General features: G+C 41.6%; 4 protein-coding genes across 5 annotated transcripts; all 4 read right to left on the bottom strand.

Annotated features, from left to right (window-relative positions):
- Positions 1–55: 55 nt before the first annotated feature.
- On the bottom strand, positions 56–3,890 carry LOC142887864 (UDP-glucuronosyltransferase 2A2-like). Its single transcript, XM_076025771.1, has 6 exons — positions 3,149–3,890; positions 2,552–2,700; positions 2,306–2,437; positions 1,485–1,572; positions 627–846; positions 56–479 (listed from the first exon to the last, which is right to left on the bottom strand). Exons 1-6 carry the CDS (start codon positions 3,870–3,872, stop codon positions 194–196), a joined length of 1,599 nt encoding a protein of 532 aa, XP_075881886.1. The 5' UTR covers positions 3,873–3,890; the 3' UTR covers positions 56–193.
- A 533-nt stretch (positions 3,891–4,423) lies between these two features.
- LOC142887863 (UDP-glucuronosyltransferase 2A1-like) lies at positions 4,424–8,075 on the bottom strand. The gene is made up of 6 exons (XM_076025770.1): positions 7,307–8,075; positions 6,947–7,095; positions 6,702–6,833; positions 6,361–6,448; positions 5,622–5,841; positions 4,424–5,481 (listed from the first exon to the last, which is right to left on the bottom strand). Exons 1-6 carry the CDS (start codon positions 8,025–8,027, stop codon positions 5,196–5,198), a joined length of 1,596 nt encoding a protein of 531 aa, XP_075881885.1. The 5' UTR covers positions 8,028–8,075; the 3' UTR covers positions 4,424–5,195.
- Positions 8,076–8,580: 505 nt separating this feature from the next.
- Positions 8,581–11,961, bottom strand: LOC142887866 (UDP-glucuronosyltransferase 2A2-like). Its single transcript, XM_076025772.1, has 6 exons — positions 11,213–11,961; positions 10,899–11,047; positions 10,657–10,788; positions 9,793–9,880; positions 9,150–9,369; positions 8,581–9,025 (listed from the first exon to the last, which is right to left on the bottom strand). Exons 1-6 carry the CDS (start codon positions 11,931–11,933, stop codon positions 8,740–8,742), a joined length of 1,596 nt encoding a protein of 531 aa, XP_075881887.1. The 5' UTR covers positions 11,934–11,961; the 3' UTR covers positions 8,581–8,739.
- A 1,529-nt stretch (positions 11,962–13,490) lies between these two features.
- LOC142887867 (UDP-glucuronosyltransferase 2C1-like) lies at positions 13,491–17,386 on the bottom strand. 2 transcript variants are annotated; one of them, XM_076025773.1, is made up of 7 exons: positions 17,150–17,386; positions 15,759–16,484; positions 15,493–15,641; positions 15,228–15,359; positions 14,689–14,776; positions 14,340–14,559; positions 13,491–14,073 (listed from the first exon to the last, which is right to left on the bottom strand). In XM_076025773.1, exons 2-7 carry the CDS (start codon positions 16,477–16,479, stop codon positions 13,788–13,790), a joined length of 1,596 nt encoding a protein of 531 aa, XP_075881888.1. In that variant the 5' UTR covers positions 16,480–16,484; positions 17,150–17,386; the 3' UTR covers positions 13,491–13,787. The 2 variants fall into 2 exon arrangements, with proteins under 2 accessions (XP_075881888.1, XP_075881889.1); XM_076025774.1 differs by lacking the exon at positions 17,150–17,386 and having other exon boundaries at positions 15,759–16,988.
- Positions 17,387–19,487: the final 2,101 nt, after the last annotated feature.

Here is a 19,487-nt window from a genome sequence, read left to right as displayed (position 1 = left end):
TAACGCACCTGTCAGTCATTAAGCAAATTGGTGGATTCAAAGCAGCCAGAGGACACAGTTAAAGCTGTTAAAGTCTTTAATTTTTACTTTGTCTATGTTCCAAAATCACAATGTTCTATTTCCAAATATCTAAAACAAAGCATTGTGTATGCACAATATGCATAGCATTTAAATAATAAACAGGTGAAGGCAGTCACTCAGCTTTTGCCTTTGTATTTGCAGTTCTACCACAGCATCTCCTGAAGCAAAACTTGCAGGTCTTGACCAAGAGCAGTGTGAGGAGCACAACGACGGAGAGGAGGAAGGCAAAAACATCCAGGCTGTGATACTGGTACCAGGTGAGCTCGTGGGACTGGACCCTCAGGTGTTTGGCCCCTTTGTGTCTCATGGTGAACTCTAGCCAGAACACTGTCTCATCCAGAGGGCTCATTGGTCTGTCGTGGTGGATACGAGACAGCAGCTTAGCGTTCTCCTTGTACCTGTGAATGTGTTGATTGGAGGCGAGAGAAATGTAGTTTGGTTATGTACTCAAACATTTTTCCTCCAAACTCTGTATTTAAAAAAAAAAAAAAAAAAAAATGTTTTCAAAAAAAAAAAATTTGTTTTTGTTTTAAACCCAAACCTACGATTTGTCATTGATGACCAAGTTGACGGCATCCCTCAGGTCCTCAGCTGTCATAAAGTTAAAGTCCACAGTGGTTGCAACCCCCTTTGCTTCCATATGGACCATGTTGTCTGGTTGATCTCCAAACATGGGGATGCCCACCATGGGAACTGCGTTATAGATGGCCTCATAGATCCCATTTGTGCCGCCATGGGTGATGAAAGCTCTGGTCTTGGGATGACCTGATAAGATGAAATAAAATAAGATATCCCTTTATTTATCCCACTATTGGAGAATTTGCTCTCTTTGCAGCAGTCCGGGCAGGCACATTCACAAACAGAGCACAAGAGTGGACTGAATAAGAATTCACAACAAAAAAATAGAATTAAAGAAAATACATTAAATAAACAGATAACAGTGTACATCTACTGGATTTGAGAATGAACATAAGAGGAACAACAGATAATGATTACAACAAAAATACATTGATTATTGACTGCATCACTGGCTTTGTGCAAAGCTGATGTTTTTTTTATGCTTTTTGATGCTAAGATAAGAGACTGATTTTCACATTTTACTTTTTACTTTTCTTGAAAACAGATAACCAATTATGTAGTTGTAGTTTAACTTAAGAAATCCCAATCAGTTCAGTCACTTCTGACAATAATGGCCTTTTTGCTTTAGTTCAATAGCTGTCAAGGTGGGGGAAAAAAGTGAGCTACCTTTGTACTCCAGTAGTTCAGATAAGAGGTGTTGTGCCGTAAAACAGTCGAACTTGACCAACCCCCTCCACTTTGCAAGTTTTGCAATTTATTAGTGATCTTCAATTAAAATTTAAGACAATTAAAGGGACAATATCTGGGTTTTATCATTTACTCACCCAGCAGGTCATTTTGTGGTATCCAGCTGAATATTCTGGTGTTGGCACCGAGGGTCTCTGGTTTTTCTCCTTTGTATCTCCACAACACCTGTGAACAATGATAAAAGCACTTTTCAACTAAGGAAACACTGCTTGTCAGATCAGTTAATCAGTAAACATCATAATAAATGTGTCACTTTTGTCATGTATTTATGAATATATTTGGACAAATACAGCGGGGTTTAGACATTTGGAAAAGTATGTGCATGGATCCTTTGTATCTCCACAACACCTGTGAACAATGATAGAAGCCATTTTCAACTCATATCTGCTAATCAGTAAACATCATCAGAAATGTGGTCAAGCAAATTTAACGCACCTGTCAGTCATTAAGCAAATTGGTGACTCTGACTCTGGCTTCCCTCCCTCTGCCCCTCCAGTGACACCAGTGACACCAGCACTCACCACCAGCAGTACATAAATACCCTGCACTAACTAATCCCAACATGCACTTTATCTATATATATATATATTACTATATATATGGTCTTTGTTTACTTCCGCGTTGCACTGTGTTGTATGTTTGTTAGTTGATATATATGTGAAAAGAACTGAAATGCACACATGCATTGCCAAAACAAATTCCTACGTGTTTACACAATGGCAAATAAAGAAATCTGAATCTGAATCTGAATCTGGTGGATTCGAAACAGCCAGAGGACACAGTTAAAGCTGTTAATGGTTAATGGTTCACCTTTGTCATGTATTTATGAATATATTTGTTCACATACTACTTATTTGAACAACATTTGCAAAAGTAGGTGCATGGATTGTTTCCTCACCTTCTGTGGAATCTGAGCGAGGGCAGAGGCTATCATATTTCCCTTCTCTCTGGTGAGGTTGGGAATCATTGACCCTAAAGTGAAGACCACAATGCCGTCGTCTCCAGAGCTCTGCACAAACTCCTCCATTTCCTGCAGGGGAAATATCACACGCATATGTTTCGCTGAAGGGTAATTGTCTTCATTGTGTTCTTTGCCGATCCAGTTAAACATGGGATAAGCCAGTGATGGTGGATAGAGCCCTACCTTTGGTAAAGGTTTGGCAGGTCTGCAGTGGATCCCACCGATGTACTTAAAGTTTGGGAGTAAAGGATGGGGGAAATTGAAATCCCAGTAGGTTCGCATCAGCCAGAGGTCTGCTTTGCTCATTAACTCACAGGCACTGGTTGGTTTTCCTGTTCCAAATAATACACGATAGCTGTCCATCAAATATATCACACTAAGTTATTTGGTAATATGAAGAAAAGTGTACAATTAAATATCAAATAAGTGTCAACTTTGACCAAGCAGATGTTTGCAGACTTGCGCGATACAGAAAACCTCCCTTGGGGGAAGAGGTGGGAACAGCATTTCCTGAGGTTTTGTATTTTTTATGATCACTTTGTTGACATTGATATTGCCCTTCTGATCACCCTGCTTGCAAGATGAACAGTGCTCATCTCAGTGTCTCTTCTTTTTTCATCTTTTGTCTTTCTGAGGAGCGAAGCACGCAAGTAATAGTTTTACTGCAAGGTTTTTAACATTTCTTTTTTCACTGTGTATATGACAATAACCGCCTTTGATCTTGAATCTCTTGATCTGTTAAATTGCAATTAATTTGCCTCTTGTATATGAGCAGCTCACCTTTGACCTCAGAGTAATATTCATTGATGTCTTTCCAGTAAGCCAGGTCTGTCACTATATCATTGAGAGCATAGAAGAGGAAGTTTAACACCCTCTCAAAGAAGTTCATCTTGTCCGTCAGCTTGCTCATGGACCCAGGAACGAAGGAAGGTGGAGCGGGGAGCTGACCACAGTGTCTCTCCCAGTTATCAACGAGGGAAAAGCGCAAAGTGTAGACCAGCGGGATGTCCAAAACTTCGGCTAACAGTTCGCTGCCGGGGTAGATGGGGTCGGCGAAGAGAAGGTCATATTTTGCCTCCTTCAACTTCTTCATGATAATGTCTGACCTCAGTATGGCGTCCACAGTCTTGAGGCTGTACTGCAGTTCTGTCCTGATCAGGTCCACCAATCGAAGGTACATTTGTACCAAGTTCATGTGAGCCATCTCGTACATGGAGAAGTGAAGGAAATCGGTCATAAAAGCCTCCATTACCTCCATTGAGAAAGGGACGTTGAAGGGTTCGTAGTGAAAGCGGGAGTCCTCGCTGCTGTTCATGAACATGGACGAACTGGGAACCAGCACGGTCACCTGGTGTCCTCTATCCACCAACGTGTCCAGTACAGGCTTCATGTTGATCCAGTGGCTGCCTTCCGTGTACCACACCAGGATGTTCCCTCCTTCTGATCTCCATGTTACACACAGCACGAGCAGGACGCACGTGGAGAGACGCTGCGGCAGCTTCATTTCGTCTGCCTGTCAGCCTCTCTATGCACCCGATTTAAAGGGCACTCATTGATAAAGAATCATTAACAGACACTGAACTCTTGCTCAGATCGGTTCTTTTTGCAGAATAACACAATCCAGCAGCTACGCAAAGGACAAGAGGTGAAAGTACACACACACACAAATGTGAGGTATAGAATTCAAACTTTAAGCACTGAAATCCAGTTAAAATTTAAAGCATAATATTAGTTGAATGAATGTTTGGAAGATTAACGAAGGAGGTGCAAGGGTTGGCGTTCATTGGCTGAACTGTGCCAAAATGATGAGTCAACTATTGTCTTGATCATTCTTCATTTACCATCCAAACAGGACATTGTTGTAACACGACCCTGTTATTTAATCATCTCTCTGTAGTCCATGTGCTTTGCTGTCTCAGGCAACTTGAAGACATTTTTATTGTACAGATGAGGTAACTCCGTTACCCAGTTTCAACAAGAAATGTCCCTTTTGCCCAAAAACATCAAATCAAATTTCATCCACTGCAAGTTGAATGAAAGTATGAAAATATAATTGGGTAACTTTGACATGAGCAAATTTATTCAAGCAGCTCAACAGTACCACTGAAGAGACAGAACATCCAACTTAAATTCCAGTGGTTAAAGAAGGTTTTATTGAATTGACATTGGAGTGGTGTGTAAGATTTTCGTACCAGGCAAAAACAAGCTTCTCAAAAGATCAAAAAGAAAAGAAAATGGCAATAAATGATGCGCTATCTGTTAAGATGGGACTCCAGGTAACATAGCTCTTCCTCCCACATGAGGCAGAGCAGTGGTTGGCTGAATAGTCCTTCATTTAACATTGAATGTGATTTCAGTAGGTAAATGTGGTAATAAAAAAAAGGAAAAAAATGTGACACGATCACTTATGATGGATAAATCAATAAAATGTACAGCTCCAATCAACTGTTTCTGCTTGTGATGATGTATTTTACATGGGGGGGAAAAAATCCAGTGCTTTATAGGTTTACCATAGACACACAGAGGTGGAGAGGAGCAATGAGATGATTGTTGATGCAAACTGCAAAACAAATTCACAATGTTTCCATGAAAAACATGTACCTGGATAATGGGTAAATGCCAGCATAACATAAATTGATTAGTATTCCTGTTACACTGGTGACTAACTTCACATGCATTTGCTCAAACCTGCAGCTTTTTGCACTGCTTGATCTAAATGGTGAATAGGTTGAGTCCGTCACTCAGCTTTGCTCTTTGTGAACCATAATTTCACACTCAGGTTACATTTCATGTATTCGTCAAACACAAGCATAAACTGTTGAACCGGTCACTCAGCTTTTGCCTTTGTATTTGCAGTTCTACCACAGCATCTCCTGAAGCAAAACTTGCAGGTCTTGACGAAGAGCAGTGTGAGGAGCACAACGACGGAGAGGAGGAAGGCAAAAACATCCAGGCTGTGATACTGGTACCAGGTGAGCTCGTGGGACTGGACCCTCAGGTGTTTGGCCCCTTTGTGTCTCATGGTGAACTCTAGCCAGAACACTGTCTCATCCAGAGGGCTCATTGGTCTGTCGTGGTGGATACGAGACAGCAGCTTAGCGTTCTCCTTGTACCTGTGAATGTGTTGATTGGAGGCGAGAGAAATGTAGTTTGGTTATGTACTCAAACATTTTTCCTCCAAACTCTGTATTTAAAAAAAAAAAAAAAAGTTTTCAAAAAAAATATTTTGTTTTTGTTTTAAACCCAAACCTACGATTTGTCATTGATGACCAAGTTGACGGCATCCCTCATGTCCTCAGCTGTCATAAAGTTAAAGTCCACAGTGGTTGCAACCCCCTTTGCTTCCATATGGACCATGTTGTCTGGTTGATCTCCAAACATGGGGATGCCCACCATGGGAACTGCGTGATAGATGGCCTCATAGATCCCATTTGTGCCGCCATGGGTGATGAAAGCTCTGGTCTTGGGATGACCTTAAGCAGGTAACAGCAACAACAAAAATCTTATTGTTGATTGTATTGCTCTATGGATTTGTGCACAGCTGATATTTCAAGATGTTTTTCACCAATAAAAGAGACTTGAATCTAACTTTTTGTTGGAGACATTTTTTGTATTTTACTCGAAAACAATGGTATCCAATACTGTAGTTATAGTTTGACTTAACAAACCCTAATGAGTTCAGTCACTTCTATATTTTATCAAAACTGATTTTAATGGGCTCTTGAGTTTACTTTCATGGCTGTCTAAAAAAGGTGCAATACCTTAACTTGGCCAACAAAACCCTCAACCTTGTAACTTTTTGTGTGTTGTAATGCTATTGCTTGAAGTGAACTAGTGGGCAGCCTTGTTGTCTTTCTAAAAGACATGTTGCAAGATTTTATTTAGTGGATGCCTGAGTACTTGTTTGACCACCAATAAATGATGTCTAAGTATTTTTTTTAATTTGTGAAGACTGTTTTAAATTGATTTTAAAAAAAAATAATTTTTCTTACCCAGCAGGTCATTTTGTGGTATCCAGCTGAATATTCTGGTGTTGGCACCGAGGGTCTCTGGTTTTTCTCCTTTGTATCTCCACAACACCTGTGAACAATGATAGAAGCCATTTTCAACTTGTATCTGCTAATCAGTAAACATCATCAGAAATGTGGTCAAGCAAATTTAACGCACCTGTCAGTCATTAAGCAAATTGGTGGATTCGAAACAGCCAGAGGACACAGTTAAAGTTGTTAATGGTTAATGGTTCACCTTTGTCATGTATTTATGAATATATTTGTTCACATACTACTTATTTGAACAACATTTGCAAAAGTAGGTGCATGGATTGTCTCCTCACCTTCTGTGGAATCTGAGCGAGGGCAGAGGCTATCATATTTCCCTTCTCTCTGGTGAGGTTGGGAATCATTGACCCTAAAGTAAAGATCACAATGCCGTCGTCTCCAGAGCTCTGCACAAACTCCTCCATTTCCTGCAGGAGAAATATTACAAGCACTTGTTTTTTGAAGGATAATTATCTTCATTGTGTTCTTTGCTGGTGCACCTGAACATGGGATAAACCAGTGTTGTTGGATAGAGCCCTACCTTTGGTAAAGGTTTGGCAGGTCTGCAGTGGATCCCACCGATGTACTTAAAGTTTGGGAGTAAAGGATGGGGGAAATCAAAATCCCAGTAGGTTCGCATCAGCCAGAAGTCTGCGTTACCCATCAACTTGCAGGCACTAGTTGGTGTTCCTGTCATAACATGAAAATAAAGGATTTTTTAATTTTTTTTTTTACAGTGAAAGTCTTTAAAGATTTCCAGTCTTTACGATAGTAGGCATCTAGTAATGTGAGAAACATTATGATATGATATAAAATCTTGTCAACAAGTGTGAATTAGGTTTTTGTTGCACTTTGATTGGGTCAATTTAAAAAAAGTGTTGTTTCTGCCAGGGTTTCTCACCTTTGATTTCAGAGTAATGTCTGTCTACCACTGGCCAGCCTTTAGTTTCTTGCAGAATGTCATTCATTGCGTAGAAAAGAAAGCTTGACACTCTCTCAAAGAAGTTCATTCTATCAGTCAGCTTGCTCATAGTCGCAGGAACATAGGAAGGTGGAGCAGGAAGCTGACCACAGTGTCTCTCCCAGTGATTGCCAAAGGAAAAGCGCAGGGACAAAACCAGAGGGATGCCCAGAATGTCTGCTGTTAGTTCACTGCCAACGTAAAGAGGATCCGAAAAGAGGAGGTCGTATTTATCCTTCTTCAACTTCTCAATGGTGTCTGTTTTCAGTACCCCGTCCAAATACTTCAATATGGTCGCAAGGTTGCCGTCCATTATTTTCATGAACCTGGTATAGATTTGCAAGTAGCTCATGTGATCCATCTCATACATGAAGAAGTTAAGGAAGTCATCCATGGAAGCTTGAATTTCCTCCATTGAGACAGAGACCTTGAAGGGCTCGTAGTGAAAGCGGGACGGCTCACTGCTGTTCATGTACAGGGACGTATTGGGAACCAATACACTCACCTGGTGTCCTCTGTCCACCAGTGTGTCCAGTACAGGCTTCATGTTGATCCAGTGGCTGCCTTCTGTGTACCACACCAGGATTTTTCCTCCGTCTGATCTCCATGTTACACACAGTAGCAGCAGAACGCACGCTGAGAGACGCTGCAGCAGCTTCATGTTGACTGTGTGTGAATGGGAGAGCGCAGGACTGGAGCTGCTGATTTTCAAGGAGCAAAAAAAATAGATCATTACCTCATTGCTGTGAACTCTGCGCTTTATGGCTCGTTCTTGAAGTGAGTCAGTGACCCCGCCTGAGCACTAGAGGGAAGTGAAAGTTGGCAGACAGTAATTGAAACTCATTCACTATGTTATCATTGACACCAGCTCATGAAAACAGGATTTGAAGTCACAAATGGTTGGTTTAAATAGTTTATCAGTTGGAAAGATGAACAGTGGGTAGGGGTAAACTCCTCAAGGCTCACTTAGTTCATTTGTACTGACACTGCTGTATAATTTTATTAGTCATTGTTCAAGGCTAACATTAATACTATATTGCTGATGTCAATTTGAAATACATAGTGGCACATGGAAGCCACTTCATCAAATATGATTAAGCTTATTCTACAAGATGATGTTATCTGAACTCCATCCTATCAGATAGTGTATCATTTTTTTTAGTCTGTTATCTCTTTGTCATGAGGACGTCCATTAACGCGGAAGAGGAACAAGATCAGACCGAAATTGCTCATTGTTTATTTGTGTGAGGACCTGGACAGTACATTTTCTCAAACCTCATGTAAATAACAACAAAAAACAAACGGATTAACTTATTTTAAACACCTAGGTTACATTTCATGTACAGTATTCGTCAAATACATCAACAATCCGGTCACTCAGGTTTTGCCTTTCTATTTGCAGTTCTACCACAGCATCTCCTGAAGCAAAACTTGCAGGTCTTGACGAAGAGCAGTGTGAGGAGCACAACGACGGAGAGGAGGAAGGCAAAAACATCCAGGCTGTGATACTGGTACCAGGTGAGCTCGTGGGACTGGACCCTCAGGTGTTTGGCCCCTTTGTGTCTCATGGTGAACTCTAGCCAGAACACTGTCTCATCCAGAGGGCTCATTGGTCTGTCGTGGTGGATACGAGACAGCAGCTTAGCGTTCTCCTTGTACCTGTGAATGTGTTGATTGGAGGCGAGAGAAATGTAGTTTGGTTATGTACTCAAACATTTTTCCGCCAATCTCTGTCTGTATTTTTTTTTAAATTGTTTTCAAAAACAAACAAACCCAAACCTACGATTTGTCATTGATGACCAAGTTGACGGCATCCCTCAGGTCCTCAGCTGTCATAAAGTTAAAGTCCACAGTGGTTGCGACCCCCTTTGCCTTCATATGGAGCATATTGTCTGGTTGATCTGCAAACATGGGGATGCCCACCATGGGAACTCCGTGATAGATGGCCTCATAGATCCCATTTGTGCCGCCATGGGTGATGAAAGCTCTGGCCTTGGGATGACCTGATGGGGACCATAGAAATTTGAATGAAAAATGAAAATATATAGCACTATGAAAACATTTTCATAAAAAAAAAAGAATGCAACAAATTTAGACTGGACTCCAACTAGCCTGATTTTTTTTCCCGCTTGTCCATTGAGACGCGAGCGCAAACGAAACTTTAAACAGAACAGGCTATTGGTAGTAAAAATTCACTTTAATGTGATGACTTTTAAGTTAACAATGTGTTTAATTAATTCATTCATTCATTCATTCATTAATAATTAATGTTAATCAGCATTAACCAGTCCATAAAAATAACTTATCTATGTGGGTTGAGAGAATTACAATAGACTGTATGTCAGGGACTTCCAAAATGATTTTCACAATGATATGGATACACTTGAGGTGTTTTCTGTCACTTCTTAACATCTCCAAAAAGGTACCTATCAGATCATTCTGCGGGATCCAGTCATAAATTCTGGTGTTGGCACCCAAACTCTCTGGTTTTTCTCCCTTGTATCTCCACAGCACCTAAAACAACGTTTGAAGCAATTTTAGACCAAGAGTTCTTCATATTGTCATAAGAAATACATTGTTACCCAGAAGGGGACAATTAATATACACATATAAAGTGCAATGAATATATATATAATATATAATAAATACAAAGATGATACATGATACATTAGGTCCTAATAGAAGGTAATGGCTAATGATCCCAGTCAGAAAAAAGTAAATACGACAGATACAGTACATAGCCAAAATGGTGCCATACAACCACTCCTATTTAAGATGGCTTCCTGTGTTGGCACAAACATTTGCTTGAAAAAGTTCTAGTACCGAATCGTCGGAATAAATTCTGCAAGTAATGGAACTCTTAGGGGAACTCTTTTCCTGTTAAATTTAACTTTTTTTTTTGTCAAATAGACAATGAGCACGCTTTCCAATGTCCAAGTTATATAACTTCTCAACACTGGCCTCTACTAGATCGGTGTTGCTGTGTGTCAATCGGTGTCCCGCAGTGTCAGAACATTTTTCACACAACTTCCAGAAGAAAGACATTTTTGGGGTGATTACAATTTCATTACATTATCAGCACCTTTTCCTGTGCACTCATAACTTTGCAGTAAATCTGTTCTGTTCGAATATTGGTTTCACATGCACCAAGTGACTCCCTGCTCTTCTGCTTTTCTAAACACTCATTGACAACATCTGTCAAATTTAAAGCACATGATTTCCTGCAGGGAGCAAACAACTCTTTAAACATTTAACTCCTCGATGAGCAGTTTTACACTGAGCACACTGACCTTCTGTGGGATTTGAGCAAGGCCCGAGGCTATCATATTTGCCTTCTCTCTGGTGATGTTTTGAATCATTGATCCTAAAGTAAAGACCACTATACCGGCATCTCCAGAGCTCTGCGCAAACTCCTCCATTTCCTGTAGAAGTATCACAAGCACATGTTTTTTGAAGGATAATTGTCCTCATTGTGTTCTTTGTTGGTGCACCTTAACATGGAATTAGCCAGTGATGTTGGCGGGAGCCTTACCTTTGGTAAAGGTTTGGCAGGTCTGCAGTGGATCCCACCGACATACTTAAAATTTGGGAGTAAAGGATGGGGGAAATCAAAATCCCAGTAGGTTCGCATCAGCCAGAGGTCTGCGTTGCCCATCAACTGACAGCCACTAGTTGGCGTTCCTGTCACAAATAATAAATTCTGTTAATGACAACCATCTGTGACAATGCAAGTATTACACTAGTGTTTTAAATAGGATTTCAAGCTTTTATGTGTCTGCATTGTTTGCATCTATGCTATGTTTTAGTCATGAAAAATGGGTGGCACCTTGTGGCTGTGTGTCTTACCTTTGATCTCAGAGTAATATTTGTCTGCTGCTGCCCAATATACGTTTTCTATCAGAACATCATGCAGTGCGTAGAAAAGAAAGCTCTGAATTCTCTCAGAGAAGCTCATCTTGTCTGTCAGCTTGCTCATAGTCGCAGGAACATAGGAAGGTGGAGCAGGAAGCTGGCCGCAGTGTCGCTCCCAGTGATTGCCAAAGGAAAAGCGCAGGGACAAAACCAGAGGGATGCCCAGAATGTCTGCCGTTAGTTCACTGCCTGCGAAAACTGGATCCGAAAAGAGGAGGTCGTATTTATCCTCCTTCAACTTCTCGATGGTGTCTGTTTTCAGTACCCCGTCCAAAAACTTCAACGTTTGCACAAGATTGCGCCTCATGATTTGAATGAATTTTGCATAAATTTGCAAGTAGCTCATGTGATCCATCTCATACATGGTGAAATGAAGGAACTCATCCATGGTAGCTTTCATGTCCTCCATTGAGACAGAGACCTTGAAGGGCTCGTAGTGAAAGCGGGACGGCTCGCTGCTGCTCATGTACAGGGACGTATTGGGGAGCAATACAGTCACCTGGTGTCCTCTGTCCACCAGTGTGTCCAGCACAGGCTTCAGGTTGATCCAGTGGCTGCCCTCCGTGTACCACACCAGGATTTTTCCTCCGTCTGATCTCAGTGTTACACACAAAAGCAGCAGGACGCACGCCGAGAGACGCTGCGGCAGCTTCATGTTGACTGTGGGAGAGTGTGAGCTGTTCCTCCTCAAGAACGTAAGAAAAATAATTATTAACTAGTCACTGTGAACTCTGTGCTATTTGCTTAGTGGAGTGACTCTGCCCAAGAAATGGATTGGGGGAGAGAGGAGCTGAGTCATCTTGTGCTTGAACCATAAAGCCATAAACCATAAAGCCAGCTTGTTTTTTTTTTTTTTTTTCAGCACTAAGGTTGATATTCTAAACAGCTTTGACTAATCATGTGGTGACACCTACATATACACTTTGGTGAAAGTAGCAGCTCCAAGATTCCCCCATGGTGGTTGTGGTTTGATAACAAGATGACTTAAAAAACAAAACAAAAAAAACAACTCTTATCATATCTCTTTTTTTGTAACTTATTTCTTAGATGAAAAGAAGAAGAAGAAAAGTAAGAAGAAAAAAACTTTATATGGGAGATTTCCGGCCAAAGAAATGTGCTTACATACAAAATTACATACAAAAATCTAATATGTCAAATAAAATACAATGTACACCAATGTACAAACAATACAATATAAACACACACAACCAAATGAACAATAGAAAGATAAAAAAAAACATAAAATATGAGTTGGCAAACGACGAAAAAGAAAAGGACTGAAAGTTTGGGAGTTTTTGAAGGTGGGAATTTCACTTTAGGGGCCATGATAACTGAATACTGATTCACCTGATTTAGTTTTTGTATGGGGTGACGAGTAGCCTGATGGAAGTTAAGGTCTGCGTCAATGGTGAAAGCAAGATTTCTTTGAGTTGTTTCTTGAGTTGATGAGAGGGAAAGATTTAATATGCAAATGTGGAACTGTGTATCATCTGCATAGTTGATGATATTGTAAGTTACGTTTCTAAAACATTTGACCGTGGGGAAGCAGATATAGATTGAGTCTTGCTGTTTGTTATAGGTTGAGAACGCTGCCGGTCAGGGAAACTCTATCTGATGAGATTAGAAGATGATCAGATGAGATTAGTTATTTAATATATTAATACATTAATATATTAAACCCACGCCATGTCTTATGTGATTTAAAACCCATTAACTCACAATTCAGAACCACCTTGTTTTCTTGTAACAATCTGGACACTGCCATTGCGGAGAGTCTTAATAATAGTATAGAAGGCAAATATTTGTGGTTTTGACTATCGTTTCTTTTCTTATTAGTTAATATTTAATTTCCAAAACACACATCCATGTCTCTGCCAGGATTAATATGAGTCATTTTGTCATCCATCAAGTCATATCTCCTCTTTGTTGAATGCTTGATTTATGAGCAAGCAGCCTAAACCTTGTGTCCTGCAAACACTAATGTGTTTATACTAAGTAATTTATGCATGGACAATTTGCTAGGGAGGGTAGGGTGGGGTGGGGGTGTACATTACTGTTTGCATTAGCTTAGTTTTCGTCAAAGTAGTTCTGTCAATGTAAATTTTTGAAAGAATGTGACCAAGTGCTTGAACTACACTAGTTCTGTCAGAAGGTGGTGGTATAATCAACATACCATAAGCTCAAAGCATAATGAGCACGAAATAAGCAAATGACAATGGGACATGGTCTCTTTTATTACAATGACGTTCTGTTCCCGTGACCCTGAGCTCACGGCTTGAAAATGGATGGATGGACTGATGATGCCCTGCAATGCTGATTTTTTTTCCCCATCTTTGGTCTTCCCATTGGTCCACACAAGTCTGTCGTTGTCCTATTTACAACTGCATTTTCATTACACAGGTGTAAAATTGCAACAAAACGAGACAGACGATCAATTATCATTCATGCTGATTAAACTAAATAGTTCCACAAAACCATCTATGTACTTATTTTGCACAGCTTAATGCTGTCACTCAGCTTTGGCCTTTGTATTTGCAGTTCTACCACAGCTTCTCCTGAAGCAAAACTGACAGGACTTGACGAAGAGGAGTGTGAGGAGCGCAACGATGGAGAGGAGGAAGGCAAGAACGTCCAGGCTGTAATACTGGTACCAGGTGAGCTCGTGGGACTGGACCCTCAGGTGTTTGGCGCCTTTGTGTCTTATTACGTACTCTAGCCAGAACACTACCTCATCCAGAGGCTTCATTGGTCTGTCGTGGTGGATACGGGACAGCCGCATGGCATTCTCCTTGTACCTGCCAAAGAGATTGAGAAGAAACAAATAAGGCTTAATGTCTTATCAGTGTCCGGATAGCAGTATCTACACTAACTAATTAACATGTGCAGTTGCCATAAATTGATACCATAGCACGGGTCAAAGATATTTTAACGGCTTATCTCTTGGGACTTTGTACTCAAAATAATAATTATCATTCAGTTTTGCCCTTGTGCTTTTTACAAGTAGTATAGTGTAAATGTAAATGGCCTGTCCATCTTAAATGCAATAGAGATTTGAACCTACGATTGGTCACTGATGACTGTGTTAATGGCATCTCTCAAGTGTTCAGCTGTCATGGTGTTAAGGTCTAGAGTTGTTCCAGCCCCCCGAGCCACCATGTGGACCATGTTGTCTGCCTGCTCTCCAAACAAGGGAATGCCGACTACTGGAACTCCGTGATAGATGGCCTCAGTGATCCCATTAATGCCCGCATGAGTGATGAAAGCTCTGGTTTTGGAATGACCTGATGGAAATCCAAGAAAAAAAGCTAGGTTTAGTTGACTTCCTCCAAGAAAGTAAATCGATATCTAAAGGACTGCATAAACACATTTACTGAGTTGTCATTTTTAAGATATATTCTATGTGAATGTACCAAGAAGATCATTTTGTGGAAGCCATTCATATATTCTGGTGTTGGGACCCAAAGTCTCTGGTCTTTTTCCCTTGTATCGCCATAACACCTGAAACAATAGTTCAATAAAGAATTGTCATTTAAGTCATCTCACACACAATATGGTTTTTAATGTGAATATAGTATCAAAACAGGACATTTGTGTTTGGTAACTTTTTGTTGCTGTTGTTACAATTCTTGCGTGATTGGCACCTGATTAGTCGAGGAATGTTTTGTTTAGCCAATGGCTGTGTGAGGTTCAACCACATGCTGCAGAGGCTCCCATTTCTTTAAGAAATATATATATTTTTAAAATTACAAATAAGTCCCTTTTTCTCTCCAGAGTTCAAGCATCAAATCATCAAAGCAGCAAACAAGAGTCAATGGTAAATTAAGCTGTTTGGTATTGGCAGAGTTCTTTTTTTAATGTGCATATTTACAGAAGCTGTACAGCAGATGATACAGACTAAAAAGTGAACCAAGGGCAACCTTTTCCTTGCGATTGTCTCGAAGGGACCTACCTTTTGAGGAATCTGAGCCAGGGCTGTGGCCATCGTGTTGCCCTTCTCTCTGGTCATGTTATTGATCATTGATCCCAGACTGAAAACCACAATACCATCATCTTCCGAACTCTGCACAAATTCTTCCATGTCCTGCAAGGAAAAAAACAGTGTGAACACAAAGTTGTAGCCGAGCATTTCTCAGCACTGCTGTCAGAGCATAGCGCACATTGCTGGTCTCATAAAAAAAAAAAAAAAATGGAATTATGTTGAAAACAGCACATACCTTCGGTAAAGGTTTGGCGGGTTGGCAGTGGACACCACCAAGGAATATAAAATTAGGGAGGAAAGGACGAGGGAAATCAAAATCCCAGTAATTACGCATCAACCAAAGATCTGCTCGACTCATCATCTTGCAGGCATCGGTTGGTGTTCCTGTCATAGCAAGATTATTAATTATTACATCATGATGATTACAGTGCATGCTTGACTGAACAAGCATTAAGTGGTTAACACAAGAATCAATTGTTGGTGTTGTTTGTCGTTCCTCACCTTTGATTTCCGAGTAATATCTCGATATTTCTTGCCAATATGTGAATTCCAGCAAAACGTCATGCAGTGAATAGAAGAGGAAGTTCCACATTCTCTCAAAGAAGTTCATCCTGTCTGTCAGTTTGCTCATAGTCGCAGGTACGAAGGAAGGTGGAGCCGGGAGCTGACCGCAGTGTCTTTCCCATTTATTCCCCCAAGGAAGGCACACAGAGAAGACCAGAGGGATGCCCAGGATATCTGCTGTTAAGTCACTGCCGGGGTAAACAGGATCCGCAAAGACGAGGTCATATTTCCCCTTCTTTAACCTCTCAATTGTGTCCGATTTCACAACCCCGTCTAAATGCTTCAAAAAGTTCCTTATTTGACGGATCTGGAGACGAATGGCCTTCTCATACATTTGTAAGTAATTCATAGCGTCAATCTCATACATGAAAAAATGAAGAAACTCCCCCAGGCTTGCTTGCATTTCCTCCTTCGAGACAGGAACGGTGAAGGGCTCGTAGCGAAAGCGTGACGGCTCGCTGCCGTTCATGTACATGGACACGTTGGGAACCAGCACAGTCACTTCGTGTCCTCTGTCCACCAGTGCATTCAATATGGGCTTCATGTTGATCCAGTGGCTGCCATCTGTGTACCACACCAAAATGTTCCCTCCGTCCGATCGACATGCAGCAAAAAGCAGCAGCAGGGCGCACGCAGAGAGTCGCCGCAGCGGCTTCATTTTGACTGTGTGTCAAGCAAAGCAACGCATTTAACTTGGCATGTCCTTTCAGCAAAAAAACATAATCATTAACTTATCATTGTGAACTCTGCGCTGAATTGCACGTTATCTCAGCTACCCAACCGCTCGGCATTTATGTACACACGATAGCTAAAGTATAGGCAGCAGTAGAAACCATAATTCAGCCCTTTTCTAGATAGAAATCTGACTACGGAAATGGAGGAAAATGTGCTTGGGCCTAGTTGTGTGTCAAGGTGTGAACAGGCATGAAAGGTCAGCGATTTTTAGTTGAACTGGCTTGGGGCACTTGCGTCAACTGAACGGCGAGAAGCAAGTTTTTCCAACTTTGACTTAAACTATTGGACTATTGGAAATAAAATAAAAGCAAAAAACAGACTAATCATTCCTCATGAGAGTGGTAGTTCTGCAACAAACGGTCACGCTTTCCCCTAATTGTTATCACATTGTTGCTTGTGCTTCATAAGCAGTTATCATGTGGACGGCAACCCTCCTCCTTTTTCTTCTTTTTTTTTTTTTTGCCAGGAAAGGTCCGCCTGATTAACAATGACTTAAAGTTCCAAATTCCCTCATAAAAGTTCAATCCAGTCAGCCAGTTTGCTCAGAGTCGCAGGCACAAAGGAAGGTGCCAATGAAGAACCAGTGCAGTCACCCGGCGTCCTCTGTCCAGCAGTGCTTTCAATGCGGACTTCATGTTGATCCAGTGGCTGCCTTTCGTTTTCCAAAATGTTTCCTCCGTCCGATCTCCGTGTGACAGAGAGCTGCAGCAGGTCACGCGCGGAGGCTCGCTGCACTGCTGACTGTCCAGATCCCGGAGTGACGCCGCATTTCAAGCCAAGAAAATGTAACCATTAACTTGTCATTGTGACCTCGATCTCTTTGCCGAACAGGATGGCCACAAAACTGAATCGCTCCTTGCTTCCCAGATGAGGCCCGCCAATTATGAATCCATGTAAATATATGTATCCTAATGGATAAAAGGTTTTCGTGAACAAACTTGAAATTAGATGGATAGATAGATAGATAGATAGATAGATAGATAGTTAGATAGATAGATAGATAGATAGATAGATAGATAGATAGTTAGATAGATAGATAGATAGATAGATAGATAGATAAATTGATGAATACTTTATTAATCTCCAAGAGAAGTTTGCACTGCGACATGTTGAAAATGAACTGAGCAGCTGTTAAAAGGTGTGACATCACTCTCCCCTAACCAGAAAAGGTGAGGTCGGGCGAGGCGGATAATGTTAAAAAAAAAAAGGGGCACGATTGTTTTTAGTGATGTGTTGCTGTGACATCATGGAGGCACTTCCTCTATGTTTGAAGCTGTCACGCCACAATGGACATCAGTCCTGCTGCCTGACGGCGTGCGTGTGTCACTTTCTCTGGAGCTATTGAGAAATTTACAAAAACACCGGCTGAATCGGGGGAAGTGGCTGGTGTGTCAGCGTGGGAGTAAATACTGGCGAAGACGTGCTGTCAGCGTTGCTGACGTTTCAGGCTGTTGTTCTTTGGGGAAATGTCACCTCCGGAGTCTAAATCTTGTGTTGCGGTTCTTTTGCAACACAATTCCTCCCCCCAACACACACACACACACACACGCACACGCGCGCACGCACACACACACACACACACGCACACACACACACACACACACACACACACACACACTCATTAACAATGCAGATTCCTTTTGAGGTTGTTTTCAGGGGTGTCTGGAAAAACAATAAGCATTTGAATATCGAATTCAATGCCCTGTTGAGGAGAGAGTCAGGGGCCATTCAGGCTGTTTAAGTGCTGAGGCTACTGTGTTGTCAAGACCTCCTAGGTAGTGCAGAATGTGTGTGTGTGTGTGTGTGCTTGTTTCCTTTTGCATCGCAACAATTGACGGCGTCTAACCAGCGTGCCTGTTTTAAGCATATTTAGAGTTACTGAACGTGTTTTTCTTCGCTGCATAGTTACATATATCTTGCTCATATATTTCATGTCTTCAGTATCTATGTAAAGATAAAAAAATGTTGCATGTTGCAAGTGACTTCAGCCATTTTTCCTCATTTTTCTCACTACATTCCTGCTGATTCCTCTCCTGCCGTCCACCGCCGCCACCACAGGGCCAAGGGTTACAGCGTGTTGCTTTTTGAAGTAGACATTTGCATAATCAGATTAGGATGCGTGATCGTCAGTGGGCTTCCCCCATCAGAGGGTGCTCCAGAGGAGAGAGGGCGCTGTCCAGCGCAACAATGGAGGGCTCCCCTCCTCTCTCCCTGCAAGCCGCCTGCACCTGCACCCGTAACCCACCCAACCCGGGGCTGCACGCCGGCCCCGAGCGCCGCTCGTGTGCCGACTTGCTGCGAAGAGAGGAAAAGGCGGAGGGTGGGGGGGGCGGGGCAGAGGGGATGGAGCGTGCGGTGGGAGTGGGAGGGCAGGGGGGTTGAGCAAGATATTTAAACATGCAGGGTGTGAATTGGCTTTAAAGGGATAAAGAGCTCAGGGCCTATCGGGGTTGGCACCCAACTCTAGAAATTCTTTTTCAGAGGCGCCTCAGCCGGGAGAGCGTGAGGCTGCCTGCACTGATCTGGACCATTGTGATAACAGATTCAGACAGTGTGCGAGACGCTGATAAGGAAACGCGCTCTCAATGGACGATTAGCCACGTACTTAGGAGGGAATAGTCAATCAGGCAGATATACTTGTTGGAAGGAAAATATGGCCTCCAGATTTGTCATTATTTTTTTTTATTTTTTTTATTGGGGGGGTTTAAAAAACAAAAAACTAAATCCTGCTAGGAGGATAGAGCTAATGCTGGGATTGTCCAAACTCTGTAAGCAAGGTCAGCAAAGTCAGCAAGAATTTGAAATAAAATAATGCAAATGAACATGGTGTTTTGTAAATAGTACCACAGTGTTTCATACAAATAACTCTCTTTGCAACGTCCAGCGTCACGTAACCATACAAACTGGATTTCAAAACGAAGACGTTGGAGT

This window comes from Nelusetta ayraudi, unplaced genomic scaffold (genome assembly GCF_046127955.1).
Source record: "Nelusetta ayraudi isolate G7.1 ecotype Tasmania unplaced genomic scaffold, CSIRO-AGI_Nayr_v1 ptg000018l, whole genome shotgun sequence".
Lineage (NCBI taxonomy): Eukaryota > Metazoa > Chordata > Actinopteri > Tetraodontiformes > Monacanthidae > Nelusetta > Nelusetta ayraudi.
Note: the sequence above shows the minus strand (reverse complement) of the source record. Positions and strands in the feature narration are given on the sequence as shown.

Bases quoted from the DNA above. Each gene is read 5' to 3' on its own strand.
- LOC142887864 (XM_076025771.1), bottom strand. From the start codon at position 3,872: ATGAAGCTGCCGCAGCGTCTCTCCACGTGCGTCCTGCTCGTGCTGTGT. The intron at 1,573-2,305 runs GTGAGGAAACAA...CATTGTTCACAG, and splicing joins TCGCTCAGATTCCACAGAAG to GTGTTGTGGAGATACAAAGG. The intron at 847-1,484 runs GTGAGTAAATGA...TCATCTTATCAG, and splicing joins ACCACAAAATGACCTGCTGG to GTCATCCCAAGACCAGAGCT.
- LOC142887863 (XM_076025770.1), bottom strand. From the start codon at position 8,027: ATGAAGCTGCTGCAGCGTCTCTCAGCGTGCGTTCTGCTGCTACTGTGT. The intron at 6,449-6,701 runs GTGAGGAGACAA...CATTGTTCACAG, and splicing joins TCGCTCAGATTCCACAGAAG to GTGTTGTGGAGATACAAAGG. The intron at 5,842-6,360 runs GTAAGAAAAATT...TACCTGCTTAAG, and splicing joins ACCACAAAATGACCTGCTGG to GTCATCCCAAGACCAGAGCT.
- LOC142887866 (XM_076025772.1), bottom strand. From the start codon at position 11,933: ATGAAGCTGCCGCAGCGTCTCTCGGCGTGCGTCCTGCTGCTTTTGTGT. The intron at 9,370-9,792 runs GTACCTTTTTGG...GGTCCCCATCAG, and splicing joins CCCGCAGAATGATCTGATAG to GTCATCCCAAGGCCAGAGCT. The intron at 9,026-9,149 runs GTAGGTTTGGGT...ACACATTCACAG, and splicing joins TTGGTCATCAATGACAAATC to GTACAAGGAGAACGCTAAGC.
- LOC142887867 (XM_076025773.1), bottom strand. From the start codon at position 16,479: ATGAAGCCGCTGCGGCGACTCTCTGCGTGCGCCCTGCTGCTGCTTTTT. The intron at 14,777-15,227 runs GTAGGTCCCTTC...CTATTGTTTCAG, and splicing joins TGGCTCAGATTCCTCAAAAG to GTGTTATGGCGATACAAGGG. The intron at 14,560-14,688 runs GTACATTCACAT...GATTTCCATCAG, and splicing joins TCCACAAAATGATCTTCTTG to GTCATTCCAAAACCAGAGCT.